Source organism: Prionailurus bengalensis, chromosome A2 (assembly GCF_016509475.1).
Source record: "Prionailurus bengalensis isolate Pbe53 chromosome A2, Fcat_Pben_1.1_paternal_pri, whole genome shotgun sequence".
NCBI lineage: Eukaryota > Metazoa > Chordata > Mammalia > Carnivora > Felidae > Prionailurus > Prionailurus bengalensis.
The window spans coordinates 4,642,450-4,657,052 of NC_057348.1; the positions used below are offsets into that span (position 1 = coordinate 4,642,450).

The 14,603-nt window shown below is 50.7% G+C and overlaps 2 protein-coding genes across 2 annotated transcripts in view; one reads left to right on the top strand and one right to left on the bottom strand.

Moving 5' to 3' along the window:
* ACER1 (alkaline ceramidase 1) overlaps positions 1-8,878 on the bottom strand; it is a 45,805-nt gene extending 36,927 nt beyond the window's left edge. Inside the window, exon 1 of the mRNA XM_043586359.1 lies at positions 8,501-8,878. The gene's annotated coding sequence lies outside the window, so the exon portion shown is untranslated. The remainder of the gene's footprint in view (positions 1-8,500) is intronic.
* A 123-nt stretch (positions 8,879-9,001) lies between these two features.
* On the top strand, positions 9,002-14,393 carry LOC122486782 (caseinolytic mitochondrial matrix peptidase proteolytic subunit). Its single transcript, XM_043586356.1, has 6 exons — positions 9,002-9,232; positions 9,309-9,380; positions 9,922-10,018; positions 10,998-11,185; positions 11,954-12,059; positions 14,018-14,393. Exons 1-6 carry the CDS (start codon positions 9,047-9,049, stop codon positions 14,188-14,190), a joined length of 822 nt encoding a protein of 273 aa, XP_043442291.1. The 5' UTR covers positions 9,002-9,046; the 3' UTR covers positions 14,191-14,393.
* Positions 14,394-14,603: the final 210 nt, after the last annotated feature.

Sequence of the window (14,603 nt, forward strand, 5' to 3'; positions counted from 1 at the left end):
GTGGAAGGATATGGTGACCACCCTCCAAGATGGCCTTCAATGATGCTCACTTCTTGGTATTATCCCCTTGCAGAGTCCCCTGCCCCACATGGAATCATGTGTGACCATCAGAATACCTTGAAAGTGACAATGTGTGCCTGGCAAAGCTAGGTTGCATAAGACATTATAGCTTCCACTTTGCCCTCTTGGATCATTTGCTCTAGGGGGAGGCCAGTCACCATATTGTAAGGACATTCAATTAATCAAAAAGTCCATGTGTAGCTACACATCCAGTTTGTCCAGCATCCAACTTGTGAATGAATCATGTGAGTGAGGAATCTTAGAAGGGGATCCTTCAACTCTGGTTAAGCCTTTGGATAGGACTACAGCTCTGGTTGACATTTTGAGGCCACCATTATGAAAGACCCCGAGTGACAACACTTAGCCAAGTTGCCCCTAGATTCCTGACCCACAGAAATTATGTGAGATAATGTTTATTGTTACTGATAATGTTTTTTAAAGATCTTATTTTAAGTAATCTCTACACCCAATATGGGGCTCGAACTCACAACCCCAAGATCAAGAGTCTCATGCTCTACTGACAGAACCAACCAGACGCCCCAAGTTATGGATAATATTTAAAGCTATTGTTATTGTTTTCAGCTACTAAATTCTGGGTTAATTTGTTATGCAGCAATAGATAACTGTTACAAAGGAGAAGCATGACTTTTAGAAGACAATTTAGTCTGCAATCTGCAAGCTCTGTCTGTTCTACCTCCTCCTACAAACACTTCATAAGTCCATCTCCTCCTCTACATTCTACTCACACAAGCTGCCACATTTCTCTTCTGAATGGCTACACCTATCCCCTCACAGGTCTCCCTTTGTAGGAGATGTTCATCATGTCTTTTCATCTTATTGGCTTGTTTGTTTGTTTTGCTTTCCAACATCCAAGCATTTCTTTTGGGAGTGGGAACTTCGTGCTCATCCAGAGGTGGCTGTGACCTCCTCGGCCAATTGTCCCTAACGCTCAATCTCTGGATCCTTCTGTCTATTTTTTCCAAGTGGATATTCCAGACTCTCACCCATGCTGGAAAACCTCCAGTAATCTACAAGATTCTCTTTGTGCTTAAGACAATTTCTGTTGCTTTCAACCAGCAATGCTGACTGGCACATCCGTCTGGACCATTGCCTCATACAATCCATTCTCCAGCCATTAGCCATTCCTTCATTGATTCAATAAATGTGTGCTGAGTATCTACCATGTGCCAAATACTGTTCTGGGTGATGAAAGTATAGCAGTGAAAAAAAAAAATAGAGAAAACCCCTTGCTCCAGAGGGCTTACATTGTACCAGGGGAGACAGTAAACAAAATAAGCAGTAAATGTATCACATGGGAGCATTTTCAAGCTTCTGTGTGCATATGGATCACCTGGGGATCTTGTGAAAATGCAAGTTCCTGTTCAGTAGGTTTGGGATGGACCCTAAGAGTCTGCATTTTATTTAAGGTTTGGTTTTTAAGTAATCCCTACACTTAACATGAGTCTCAAACTCGCAACCCCAAGACCAAGAATTGCATACTCTACCGACTGAGCCAGCCAGGCGCCCCTAGGAGTCTGCATTTTGAACAAGATTCCAGATGATGCTGACACTGTTGGTCCATAAAGCATACTCTGAGTAGGGAGGTGCTATGCTCATAAGTTACGCATCAAGGAAAAAAAAAAAAGCCGGGGATGGGGGTGTCCGGGGTGGCTCAGTTGGTTAAGCCTCTGACTCTTGATTTTCGCTCAGGTCGTGGTCTCACTGTCGGGAGATTGATCCCTGCGTTGGGCTCCTGTGCTGATGACACGGAGCCTGCTTGGGATTCTCTCTCTCTCTGCCCCTCCCCTGCTCATGCTCTCTCTCCCTCTCAAAATAAATAAATACACATTAAAAGAGAAAACCAAAATAAAAAATAAAACGATTCCTCCAGCCACTGAAGGGAACAGAATTTACAAGGGCGCAGGAGTGGGGGCTGGGATACATAGGAGGAGGTAATGTCTACAACTGTCTGGGTAAGAGGTGATGGCGGTTCCAACCAGGGGGGAGGTGCTGAGCTCTGGGCAGATGTGCAGGGTTGAGCCCGCTGGATTAGCCAACAGCTTCTGGGCCGTGAAGCAACAGAAATGAAGAACAGCTCCAAGCAGGGGCAGGTGGAAGGGGCAGTGCTTTGGGTGGGGGATAAGATCAGTAGTTCTTCTCAGACGTGTCATTTCAGTGCCTAATCAGACATCCAAGGGGAGATGAGAGGGAGGGAGGTCTGGAGCTTGGGAGAGATATCTGGGTGGGAGAGACGAACCTAGGAAGCATCAGATACATGGGTATTTAAGGCCAAGAGCCCCAAGGGGCTTCCTGAGGGAGTGTGGGTAAAGAAGGCGTCTCCAAGGCTGGAGTCTCTTTAAAAGATAAATCTGAGGGGCGCCCCGGTGGCTCAGTCCGGTTGAACGTCCGACTTCAGCTCAGGTCACGATCTCACGGTTTTTGAGTCTGAGCTCCACGTCAGGCTCTGTGCCCACAGCTCGGAGCCTGGAGCCTGCTTCGGATTCTGTGTCTCCCCCTCTCTCTGCCCCTCCCCTGCTCACACTCTGTCTCTCTTTCAAGAACAAATAAGTAAACATTAAAAAAACATAAAAGACAAATCTGATAAGAGAAAAATGTATTTCATCGCAGTGAAGATATCCATCAGCAAGGAACAGGTTAAATATATATATAATGACTATATTAAATATTATATATAATACATGCTAATTGTATAATCATTAATATATTAATTATAGTTGTATCATATATAATTTCACATTTCTATTGTATAATATATGCTTATAAAATAATTAATCTAATAATTAAAATTAAATATAATTGATTTATTAATTATATATGAATAATATATAGTAAATATATATACTCATATATATATATTTAAATTTTTTTATGCTTACTTTAAGAGAGAGAAAGAGAGAGCATACAAGCAGAGGAGGGTCAGAGAGAAGGAGAGACAGAATCCCAAGCAGGCGCCACACCATCAGCCTGATGCGGGGCTCAGAGTCACCAACTGTGAAATCATGCCCTGGGCTGAGATCAAGAGCTGGACGCTTAACCGACTAAGCCACCCTCATAGGAGCCAAGTGCCCCTATGCTGATATATTTACATGTGTGCATATATATACATATACACATATTTATATATATTATATATACATACGTATATGTGTATATATATACGTATATATACATACATAATGGAATCCATGGAATGCTATGTAGCCAAAAAAAGTGGAGGGGGGGGTGGCGGCCCTCCTTCAAGACTGATTGACATGCACAACGTGGATGGAACTGGAGGGTATTATGCTGAATGAGATAAATCGGTCAGAAAAAGACAGATATGATATGTTTTCACTCCTATGTGGATCTTGAGAAACTTAACAGGAGACCATGGGGGAGGGGAGGGGGAAAAATAGGTACAAACAGAGAGGGAGGGAGGCAAACCGTAAGAGACTCTTAAATACAGAGAACCGAGGAATGATGGGGGGGTGGGGGGAGGGGAAAGTGGGTGATGGGCACGGAGGAGGGCATTGTTGGATGAGCACTGGGTGTTGTAGGGAAGCGATGAACCACGGGAATCTACCCCCAAGAACCAAGAGCACACTTTACACACGGTATGTTAGCCAATTTGACAATAAATTATATGAAAAAAAAAAAAAAAGACTGACATGCGTCTTTTGCCTGTTTTTTTCCTCTCAACCTCCATCCAGCTTCTTGGAATGGAAATGTGCCAGCTGAAGCCCCAATTTCGATTTTGAAACAGGGAAAGCCCCGCCCTAGAAATGGCTGAGGAGAAGGCTTCTGGAGACGCCATGGTACAGAGGCACCCTGCCCACCCCGAGTGCCAACCTCCAGACTATCACTTGGATGGAAAGACATTTCTATCTTGTCTAAGTCACTGGCACTCACAGTCATGCCTAACTAATAAACCCTGGATCAGAGGAGGCACTGTTGATAATTGTTGTAACTTAAAATTTTATATGATTAAAAAAATTTTTTTATATGATTTAATCAGCCCCTCTTTCTGGACACTCATTTCCAATTCTTTGCTAATGTAAGCGTGCTAGACTTGTCTCCAAAGACGGCCACCATCAATTCTTTCCATCCTGTGCGTCCCTGCCACGTCCCACACCAAGAGTCATTTCCCCTTTCCTTCTCCTTGCATCTTGGTTTGGCCATGTGACTTCCTCCGACTGACAGACGGTGGCAAAGGAGCTGCCTTGTGATATGCGGGCCAAGCTTTTAAGAAGACAGGTAGCTTCAGGGGCGCCTGGGAGGCTCAGGTGGTTAAGCATCTGACTCTGGATCTCAGCTCAGGTCATGATCTCCGGTTAGTGAAACTGAGCCGCGCGTCGGGCTCTGTGCTGACAACGTGGAGCCTGCTTGAGATTCTCTGTCTCCCTCTCCCTCTCCCTGCCCTTCCCCCAACCCTCTCCAAAATAAATAAATAAATAAACTTTTTTTTTTTTTTTTTTTTTTTTTTAAAGAAGAAGACAGGTAAATTCTGCTTCCTCTCTTGGGAGCCAGCTGTCAGGTGAGACCCAAAGACCACCATACTGTGAGGAAGCCCAAGCAGCCACATGGAGAGAAAGAGATGCCTCCCTGGCAGGGGTGGGGCTCCAGATGTGTGTCTTCAGGATGTTCACGGTGGATATTCCAGCCCCAGCAAACCCTGATCTGTGTACAGGACAATCAGAGGAGCCCAATCCAGATTCCCAAATTGTGAGAATAAGCCACGGCTGTTTGAAAGCCCTAGGTGTACGGGATGATTTGTCACGCAGCACTAGCTAACTGAAACAACAGTCAGAACAGTTATAAACAGTTCGGCCATAAACAACCCTGGGCCAAATCTTGGTGCTCACCTTTGGTCATTTCCTACAAATGAGTAACTGGAAGTGGACTATGGGCGTCGGAAATGGGGTATCAACTTGCTTTCCAGAGAAGTGTAGCAATGTCTGTGTGTCAGCTGTTTATGGGGGTATCCATCTACCCACGGCCTCTTCAGCCCTGGGTTTTCCATTTCTTTTCTTAATTTTCGACTTCTATCCATTTCAATAGGCCTGTTTTGCATACATCAAAGAACAGGTAACAGTACTTAGAGCTTCTCTTTGACCACAGAGTAATAACCTAAAACCAGTGGGACGGACTGATTTTATAGCCAAGCGTCAAAACATTCCTCCCTCCCTCCATCCCTCACTCCCTTACCACCTACTTATATGGACTCATTCACTGAGAACATATTTCACAAGTCAGGAGGAATAAGTCACACAGTAACTGAGTGCCTACGATGTGACAGAAACTGTTCAAAAGTTGTTTTTGTTTTTGTTTTTTTCATTTCAGCATTTCGGGTCACTCTCCACTTTAATTTAAATCAGTGATTTTCAGGTGGCTCAGTTGGTTAAGCGTCCAACTCTTGGTTTCTGCTCAGGTCATGATCTCATGATTTGTGAGTTAGAGCCCCACATCGGCTCCGCGATCAGAGTGTGAACCCTGCTTGGGATTCTCTCTCTCCCTCTCTCTGCTCCACCCCCTCTCTCAAAATAAATAAAATTGAAAAAAATTAAGTCAGTGATTTTTTTTTAATTTTTTTTCAACGTTTTTTATTGATTTTTGGGACAGAGAGAGACAGAGCACGAATGGGGGAGGGGCAGAGAGAGAGGGAGACACAGAATCAGAAACAGGCTCCAGGCTCTGAGCCATCAGCCCAGAGCCTGACGCGGGGCTCGAACTCACGGACCGCGAGATCGTGACCTGGCTGAAGTCGGACGCTTAACCGACTCCGCCACCCAGGCGCCCCAAAATCAGTGATTTTCAACGGCAAGCAATTCTTCCTTCCAGGAGGACACTTGGGAATGTCTCAGACATTTCGATTGTTATGATGGGGGAGCGCCACAGGCGTCTAGTGGGTCAATGCCACTGATGGGGCTCAACATCCCACAATACACAGGATGGCCTTCCCCAAACAAAGAATTATCCGACCTAGAATGTCACTAGTCCCAAGGCTGAGAAACTCCAATGTAAATGAAACAGACTAGAACAGGAAAAATTAGAAAATACCAGAAGGTGATTGCTCAAAATAAGGATAAATATCATTTCGTGAAACTTTTGTATTTTTGTGGGCTCAGACACTATATAAGATGCATCTCTCCTTGTGAGTCCTGATAAAAAGGTGTCATAGGGGCGCCTGGGTGGCTTGGTCGGTTAAGCGTCCGACTTCAGCTCAGGTCATGATATCACGGTCCGTGAGTTCGAGCCCCGCGTCGGGCTCTGTGCTGACGGCTCGGAGCCTGGAGCCTGTTTCAGATTCTGTGTCTCCCTCTGTCTCTGCCCCTCCCTGTTCATGCTCTGTCTCTCTCTGTCTCAAAAATAAATAAATGTTAAAAAAAAAATTTTAAAAAAATTAAAAAAAAAAAGGGTGTCATAAATACTGTGCCAAGGACCATACAGCTGAAAAAGACCTTTGGCTTCAAAGGAGCTCACCTCCCACAGATGATAAACAGGAAAACAAAAGAACTGATGTAATTGTTTTTGGATAGCCATTTAAAGAAGCAAAGGTCACAGAGTGTCTCTGGGATTAGCAAGGGGAATCAGGGAAGGCTTCCCTAAGGAGGTGACATCTGGGGGGAGATCTGTGGGTTGAAAAGGAGCTGGATTCAGGAAGAGGATGCCAGCAAAGCCCAGGTGCCTGGATGGGGCTTGGTGTGTTTGAGGAACAGAAAGCTGGCCAGTGTCACTGCTAGAGCGAAGTGGGTCAGGAGGCTGGAGGCAAGTGAGGGAAGAGGTCAGCGAGGGTGACGGGGAGCCAAGGGAGGAATATGGTTCGGTGAGCTTTCTCAGGGTGCTGAATGAAGAAATAACCGCAGGACACAGGTTAAGCTGGAACACACATTACAGAGGGTGGAAACAAGGACAGAGGAGGTGAAAAGTAGTTGATCTGTGGACAGGTAGAGCCGGTGAAGCAAAGGGAGGCAGTGGCGGGAGGGGGGGGGAGTTTGGGGGGAGGGACTGCGGGGGCGGCAGCACCTGATGGCTCACCCTTCTCCCCAGGGTAGGGCAGGCGCTTGGGCCCTAGGGGAACTGGCTGGGCAGGGCCACCTACCTGACTCATAGCAGAAACTGGGACATTCCATGCTGCCCACTACCTCCACAGTCCCCACTGGGGAATGTCACTCCCAGTGCCTGGACACTGACCCCCGACCCCCAAGCCCTGTCAGTGAGGCCTAGATCTAAGCCTTCTTCCAGGGGTGCCTCCAAGGCCTCCTCTAAGCTTTTCCACTTTCCCATGTCCTGTTCTCTGTCCCCATGAGACCAGGATTTGTGTGAACACAGAGTGTACCCTTGTCTATGGCACCCAGCATCAATTTGAGGGTCCAGCATTTAGGCACTGTCTGCCTGGTGAACTCCTATCTATCTGTCAAAACCCACCTCAAAAGGCCCCTCCTAAGGGAGGACTTCTTGCACCCCTGTGGTTCCTGGCTAACACATCAATAATTAATACCCATCAATAGTGAATACAGGGGCGCCTGGGTGGCTCAGTCGGTTAAGAGTCCGACTTTGGTACAGGTCATGATCATGTGGCTCATGAGTTCAAGCCCCGCATCGGGCTCTGTGCTGACAGCTCAGAGCCTGGAGCCTGCTTCGGATTCTGTGTCTCCCTCTCTCCCCTGCTCACGCTCTGTCTCTCAAAAATGAATAAATGTTAAAAAATATTTTTAAAAGATAGTGAATGCCCATTCTGAGGACCTTACAACAGCCTTAGGATGTTCGTTATTATCATTATCCCTATTTACAGATGGAAAACTGAGGCTCAGGGACACAGCTAGTAAGTAATGGAGCCAAGATCTGAAGTCAGGCGCCTTCAATATGCTGCATCAGCAGAAGGTATCCCTTTTTTTAATGTTTATTTATTTTTGATACAGAGGGGCAGAGACAGGGAGACAGAGGATCCAAAGCAGGCTCCGCACCAGCAGCAGAGAGCCCGACTGCAGCAGGTATCTTTAAATCCTTCCCTGAGATTGGTTCGATCACTGCCATTTTCCAGATGAGAAACTTCAGGCTCAAAGGGGTTAAAGCAATGACCTAAGATCACACAGCACGTCAGGGGTTGAGCCAGTTTTGCGGGTGGGGCAGCTGCCTCTACAGCCCTCAGCTCTTAACCTCCCTCCCTTGTCACCTCTTGCTGCAAAGTGTAGTTAATAAGCACCTACTGTGTACCAGGCACAGTTCTAGACTCTGGGGACAATTCTAAGAAGGTGGCATTTGAGCCGAAAGATGAAAAAGAATTCGCCTTGAGACGACTGGCAGGTAAAGAGAGGTCCCAAACGTTACCGGGAGCCTTCCTACCTCCATCTCTCTGCCCGTTCTCCTCCCTCGACCAGAAATATCTTTTCCCACCTAACAAACTCCTATCCACCCTTCGAAACCCAGCTCCAATACTCACTTCTCCTAGGAAACCTTTCCACAGGCATCTCCCAGGCAGAGTCTGCAACACCCTTCCTTAGGCTCCCAACAGCCTGAGTCCATAGATGAAAGAAAAGGTCTCAGTAAGGAGTCAGCTCCACCGAACTGGAAACTCGGCTAGGCCAGGGCTCAGTGGGCACAATGGCGCTGATTTTTATTTATAATATTATTTTTTTTTAAGTAAGCTTTACGCCCGATGTGGGGCCTTAACTCACGACCCCGATATCAAGTGGGACGCTCCACCGATTGAGCAGCCAGGCACCCCAGGAGCTGATTTTTAAATTAAAAGAACGACAGGAAAAAACATAACTTGAATATGGAAAAAAAAAATTAAATAAGGAATGACAAATTCATCACGTAAGGTGACTAGAACTGCACGCTTCAAACGTTCCCCGGCTCCGCCCCCTTCGTGCTCCGCCCCACCTCCCAGGATGTGGGCGACCTGGTGAGCATGCGCTCTGGGCGCAAAGCACGCCGGGAGTTGTAGTTCCGCCATCGGACGGAAGCCGAGAGGGACTGCAGCGGGATGTGGCCGGGAATACTGGTTGGGGGGGCCCGGGTGGCGGCAGGTGGTTGCCCCGCGCTGGGGCCTCGCCTCGCCGCCCGCTTCCCCCCGCATCGGACGCCCAAGACCGGCCTGGCCCTGCAGCGGAGCCTGCACGCGACGGCGGCCCGGGCTCTCCCGCTCATTCCCATCGTGGTGGAGCAGACGGTACAGCAGCCGCGGTGGCCTGGGGAGGGCGTCGGGGGTCACGGGGCTGGACGTTCTTTCTGTCTCTCTCCCCCAGGGTCGCGGCGAGCGCGCCTATGACATCTACTCGCGTCTGCTGCGGGAGCGTATCGTGTGTGTCATGGGTCCGGTGAGTTCCCCGCCGGGACCCTCCTCTGCGCTTGCCCAGACCCCACGCTCCCCTCCTCCTCGAACCCCGTTGACCTCCTGACCCCTCCTTTTACTTTCCTACCTGGGTTCTGCACTGGTACCAGTCTGACGCCCCACTTCCTGGGCCCATGGGCCTCCAGCCCCTTGTTCTGGCCCCTAATCCCCCATCTCACCCCTTCCTCAAACCCTCTGCTTTGCCCTTCTTGAACTCTGACTCCGTCCCTCACTAGTGATCCTCCTCCCTCATTCCTGGCTCTAATCCTTCTCCCCAACCCATGTGACCCCTTCCCTTCCTTGCCCTAAGCCCATGACTCCCGGCTTCCTGGGCCCCAACCCCCTTGGGTCCCTACCACCCTTCACCACCTCCCCTCCTTGGTCCTGAATTCTCCCCCACCGTCTCTCTTGGGCTCTGACATCCATCCCGGTTCCCCTGACTCGTCCCCAGCCACCCCATAATTGCTTCCATTAGCCCTCTCCTTACCCCCGATGTGGGCCACCCCACCCTGCCTGCTTACTTGCAGATCGACGACAGCGTGGCCAGCCTGGTTATCGCGCAGCTGCTGTTCCTGCAGTCCGAGAGCAACAAGAAGCCCATCCACATGTACATCAACAGCCCTGGTGAGCAGAGCCTTCCCTGGGTGGCAGGGGCGCTTCTGGGGACACTTGAGGTGACTCAGGGGATAGAGACCCCCCTGATCAGGAACGCTGTCCCTGCGGAGGAAGAAAGGGTGCTGAGCCTCCTTCAGAATCCCAACACTGTCTCCAAACCTCCAAAAGTTGCCTGTTCCTTGCTTTTATGTCTGGGTTCACAAGCCAGCAGCTGAACCTGCCTCTTTGATCCCACACCTAACACTTTACTAACCTGACCCGGTGGTCAGCGTTTTCAAATCGGTAGCTGCCGCCACCAGCACCACTCCCTCCCCAAAGACAATAGCGCATCTTGATTGGACGCTTCCTGGGCCCCACACCCAAGTACTTTATAGGCATTTAGTTCATCTTGTCCTCGTGGCGGCCTCACGAGGTAGGGACTGTTTAGTTATTCCCAATCTGCCAGGAGACCCTGTGGCTCTGAGAGGCTGGGTAACTCGCCAAGGTCACACAGATGAAACTGCGAGGGCAGGCCGGCTCCAGAGCTTCCCTCTCGGCCACTGCACGCTCCCCGATTTCCAGCTTCTCGTGAAAGCTTGACAGGTCTGGTCCCCCTGGGCCCACGTGCACGGGTGGTAACTGGACCAGTCGCTTAATTCGCATCACCTGTTTCCTCACCTCTCTACCCTTGGAAGTATTTGCGTCTGCCACGCCTGCTTTAAATTTTTTTTTCAACGTTTATTTATTTTTGGGACAGAGAGAGACGGAGCATGAACGGGGGAGGGGCAGAGAGAGAGGGAGACACAGAATCGGAAACAGGTTCCAGGCTCTGAGCCATCAGCCCAGAGCCTGACGTGGGGCTCGAACTCCCGGACCGCGAGATCGTGCCACGCCTGCTTTAAAGGGCTGCCTCTGCACAAGCTCTCCCCAAGACCAGGGGCGCAGCCGAGAAAGCATGCGGGCCAGGAGCCAGCACAGCCTCTCATTACCACCCCCCCCCCCCCACCAGGTGGCATGGTGACCTCAGGCCTGGCCATCTACGACACAATGCAGTACATCCTGAACCCCATCTGCACATGGTGCGTGGGCCAGGCCGCCAGCATGGGCTCCCTGCTTCTGGCCGCTGGCACCCCGGGCATGCGCCACTCACTTCCCAACTCCCGCATCATGATCCACCAGCCGTCTGGGGGCGCCCGGGTGAGTGCCAGGCCCTGCAGGCTGCTGCGGGATGGGGGGTGGTGTCTGGACAGAAGGAGCTACTGGGTGGACGCCGTGTGGGAGTGTCAGTGTTTTGAACCGTAGGTTTTATTTTGATTCACGTTTGGCGAGGCCAGCAGATCAGGAGAGGACCACCATTGGAAAGACAGTTTGCAATGCACAGTTCCCAGGGGGCAGGAGGGGGTGGGGGCATGCCAGGCCATGCAGGGCCACACGGGAAGCACCGGGGTCTGTCAGGAGGCCGGGCAGGAGTGGGGAGGGGCAGCGGACAAGGACTTTACTGTGGTTTCTGCAGGAAGGAACTGTGAGGCAGGGCAAGCAGGCTCAGGACGGGCTAGTTTGAATAATGTCAGGGGACTCTGGGGTGTGGGGGCTGGCCTAGTTCTCTGGCACTGGGCCCCGGGGTGATGGGGCACGGGATAGTGGCCCCGAACGTGAGAGCCCCACGGAGGAGGTGGTGAGGGTGTGCCCTCTGGATCAGCCGGTTTGCACGTGAAACTCGTGGGCCAGCTGGCCGCTGTCTCCAGGAATCCCCTTGCCCTGGGAAGGGCGAGGCTCCGCGCGCAGAACGGAAGACAGTGTAATTCACACCGGAAGCCTTCCCGATGGTGGTTGAAGACGCAGCAGGATGTGGAAGGACTCGAGAAGCCCTGTCCCACCTGTCTGAACACCCTCTCCAGCCTCCCTGTGCGCGGCTGACGCTCATTCTAACCTTCTCCCTCTTAACCCCCTTGGGACGCCCCCCAGGGCCAAGCCACAGACATCGCCATCCAGGCGGAGGAGATCATGAAACTCAAGAAGCAGCTCTACAGTATCTATGCCAAGCACACCAAACAGAGCCTGCAGGTGATTGGTGAGTGTCCCCGCCCCAGGCAGACTGCCAGCGGCTCCTTATTTCAGCCAACACGAACATGTGCGGCAGGCCTTGTGCTAAGCCAGGGCCTCTCGACCCTGGCCCTGCTGACACTCAGGGCTGGGTCATCTTCTGTTGTGGGGGCCGTCCTGGCCATTGAGGACATAGAGCAGCGTCCCTGGCCACTGCCCACTGGATGCCAGTAGCACCTTCCATGGGTGACAACCAAAACTGCCTCCACACATCACCCGGTGTCCCCCAGGGGTCAAAGTCACCGTCACCTGAGAACCCCTGTTCGAAGCACTTTAAAAAGACCTCCTTGCAGAACCCTTGCAAAAACTTCAATGAAGTGTGTCAAAGGTTTGAACGGGGTCCTCAGTAAAGAATATTCCAAATGGCCAAGAAATACAAGAAAAGATGCCCGTCATCTTTAGCGATGATATTTAAAAAGAACATCATTAGGGGTGCCTGCGTGGCCCAGTCGGTAGAGCATGCCACTCTTGATCTCAGGGTTGGGAGTTCAAGCCCCACGTTGGGCATGGAGCCTCCTTCAAAAATAAATAAATAAGATAAATAAATTAGCCAGTGTGTGTATATGTGTATATATACGTATATATTTTTACACGTTATATATATATATTATGTGTGTGTGTATATATATATTTTTTTTAATGTTTATTTATTTTTGAGAGAGAGAGCAACCATAAGCAAGGGAGAGGCAGAGAGAGGGGGACAGGGAATCCAAAGCAGGCTCCGACACAAAGCCCAATGCAGGGCTTGAACTCACGAACCGTGAGATCACGACCTGAGCTGAAGTCGGACGCTCAACCAACTGAGCCCCCCAGGCGCCCCAGCCCATATATATTTTTTTTTTTAATTTTTTTTTAATGTTTATTTATTTTTGAGAGAGACAGAGACAGAATGCGAGTGGGTTGGGGCAGAGAGAGAGGGAGACACAGAACCCGAAGCAGGCTCCAGGCTCCGAGCGGTCAGCACAGAGCCCGACGCGGGGCCCGAACTCACAGACTCTGAGCCGAAGTCGGACGCTCAACCGACTGAGCCCCCCAGGCGCCCCAATATATTTTTTTTAAAAAACTGACATGACCAGCTTTTAGGGAAAGGCAAATTAAGGCCACAGCGAGACAGCATTTCAATCCACTAGAACCGCTAAAATACAAAACACAGCACCAGATGCCCGTGGAGCAACCAGAACGCTTACCCGCTGCGGGTGGCAGTGAAAACGACACAGATGCGGTAGAAAGCCATCTGGCACTACCAGCTCGGGCTAAAAATGCCCAAAATGCCATGGTTCCCCCCTGCTCAGCATGTAACCAAGAGAAGGGAGTGCTTCGGCGGTCCTGTGTATGCAAGCCCGCCCTGGAAAACACCCACGTGGCCAGCGGGACGAGGGCGCCAGGGCTTTGTTTACGCTGTGGAATCGCCATATGGCAACGAGAGAGACCCGTCCACGGCGACACACGGCAGCCTGGCTGAACCTCGAAATCCTGTTGCTGAGTGGCGAAAGGGAGTAGATACTCTCTGATTCCACGCATTTACAAACAAAAAAGAAGCAGACTTATCTATGCTGTGAGCCCAGCGTGAGGCTAGTGGTTCCTCTTGGGCCAGAGGAGTCAGTGGCTCCAGCAGGGCTGCGGTGGTCAGGGGGGGTCTGGTGACATCCCATTTCTCGATCGGTGTGCTGGCCTTGTGGGCGAGTTCAGGTTGAAATTCACACTGTCCACTTACCATCTGTGCCCTTTGCTGGGTGTACATTATACATCAGTAACAAGTGAAAAAAAAGGCAAAATGGAAACGGGTATTTTACCGATGGGGAAACCGAGGCACCGAGAGGGGGAGGCCAAGGCCACGCAGCAAAGCAGCCGCAGGACGGGGACCCAAACCTGTCCCCAGGTGTCTGCCCTTAACCGCACACGTCCTGCTTCTTGCTTCCCCTGCAGAGTCGGCCATGGAGCGGGACCGTTACATGAGCCCCATGGAGGCCCAGGAGTTTGGAATCTTAGACAAGGTTCTGGTCCACCCTCCCCAGGACGGTGAGGATGAGCCTGAGCTGGTGCAAAAGGAGCCTGTGGCGGCCGCGGCCACAGCAGAACCTGCCCCAGCAAGCGTCTGAGACCTGGCCCTCACCCTCCAGAGGAAAGCTGGGGGTGGGGGGCCAGGCACCGGTCAGACCCTGCAGCTGAAGCCCTGCCCACCCCTCGCTGCTGAGCTGGAAGGGCCCCAGGAGGAACTCGGATTTGGGGGTGCCGCTAAGGGCAGATATCTTGAATGAGACACTGTGATTTTCAATTAAATCTTTGTAGTCTTTGATCCCCATCTGTGTCGCCTTCCCTCCCCGCTCCACCGTGTGCCCTTCACGAGGCCTCTTCTGCTTTCGCCCTGACCCTGAGACTCTGACCTTCAGTTCCCTAACTTCAGCAAACTCTACTGAGCAAATACGACATTTCAGGCACCGTTCTAGAGACCACGGCGTATTGTGAAGAAAACAACAATCCCTGTCCTCAAAGAACTTATTCTTGTGGGAGT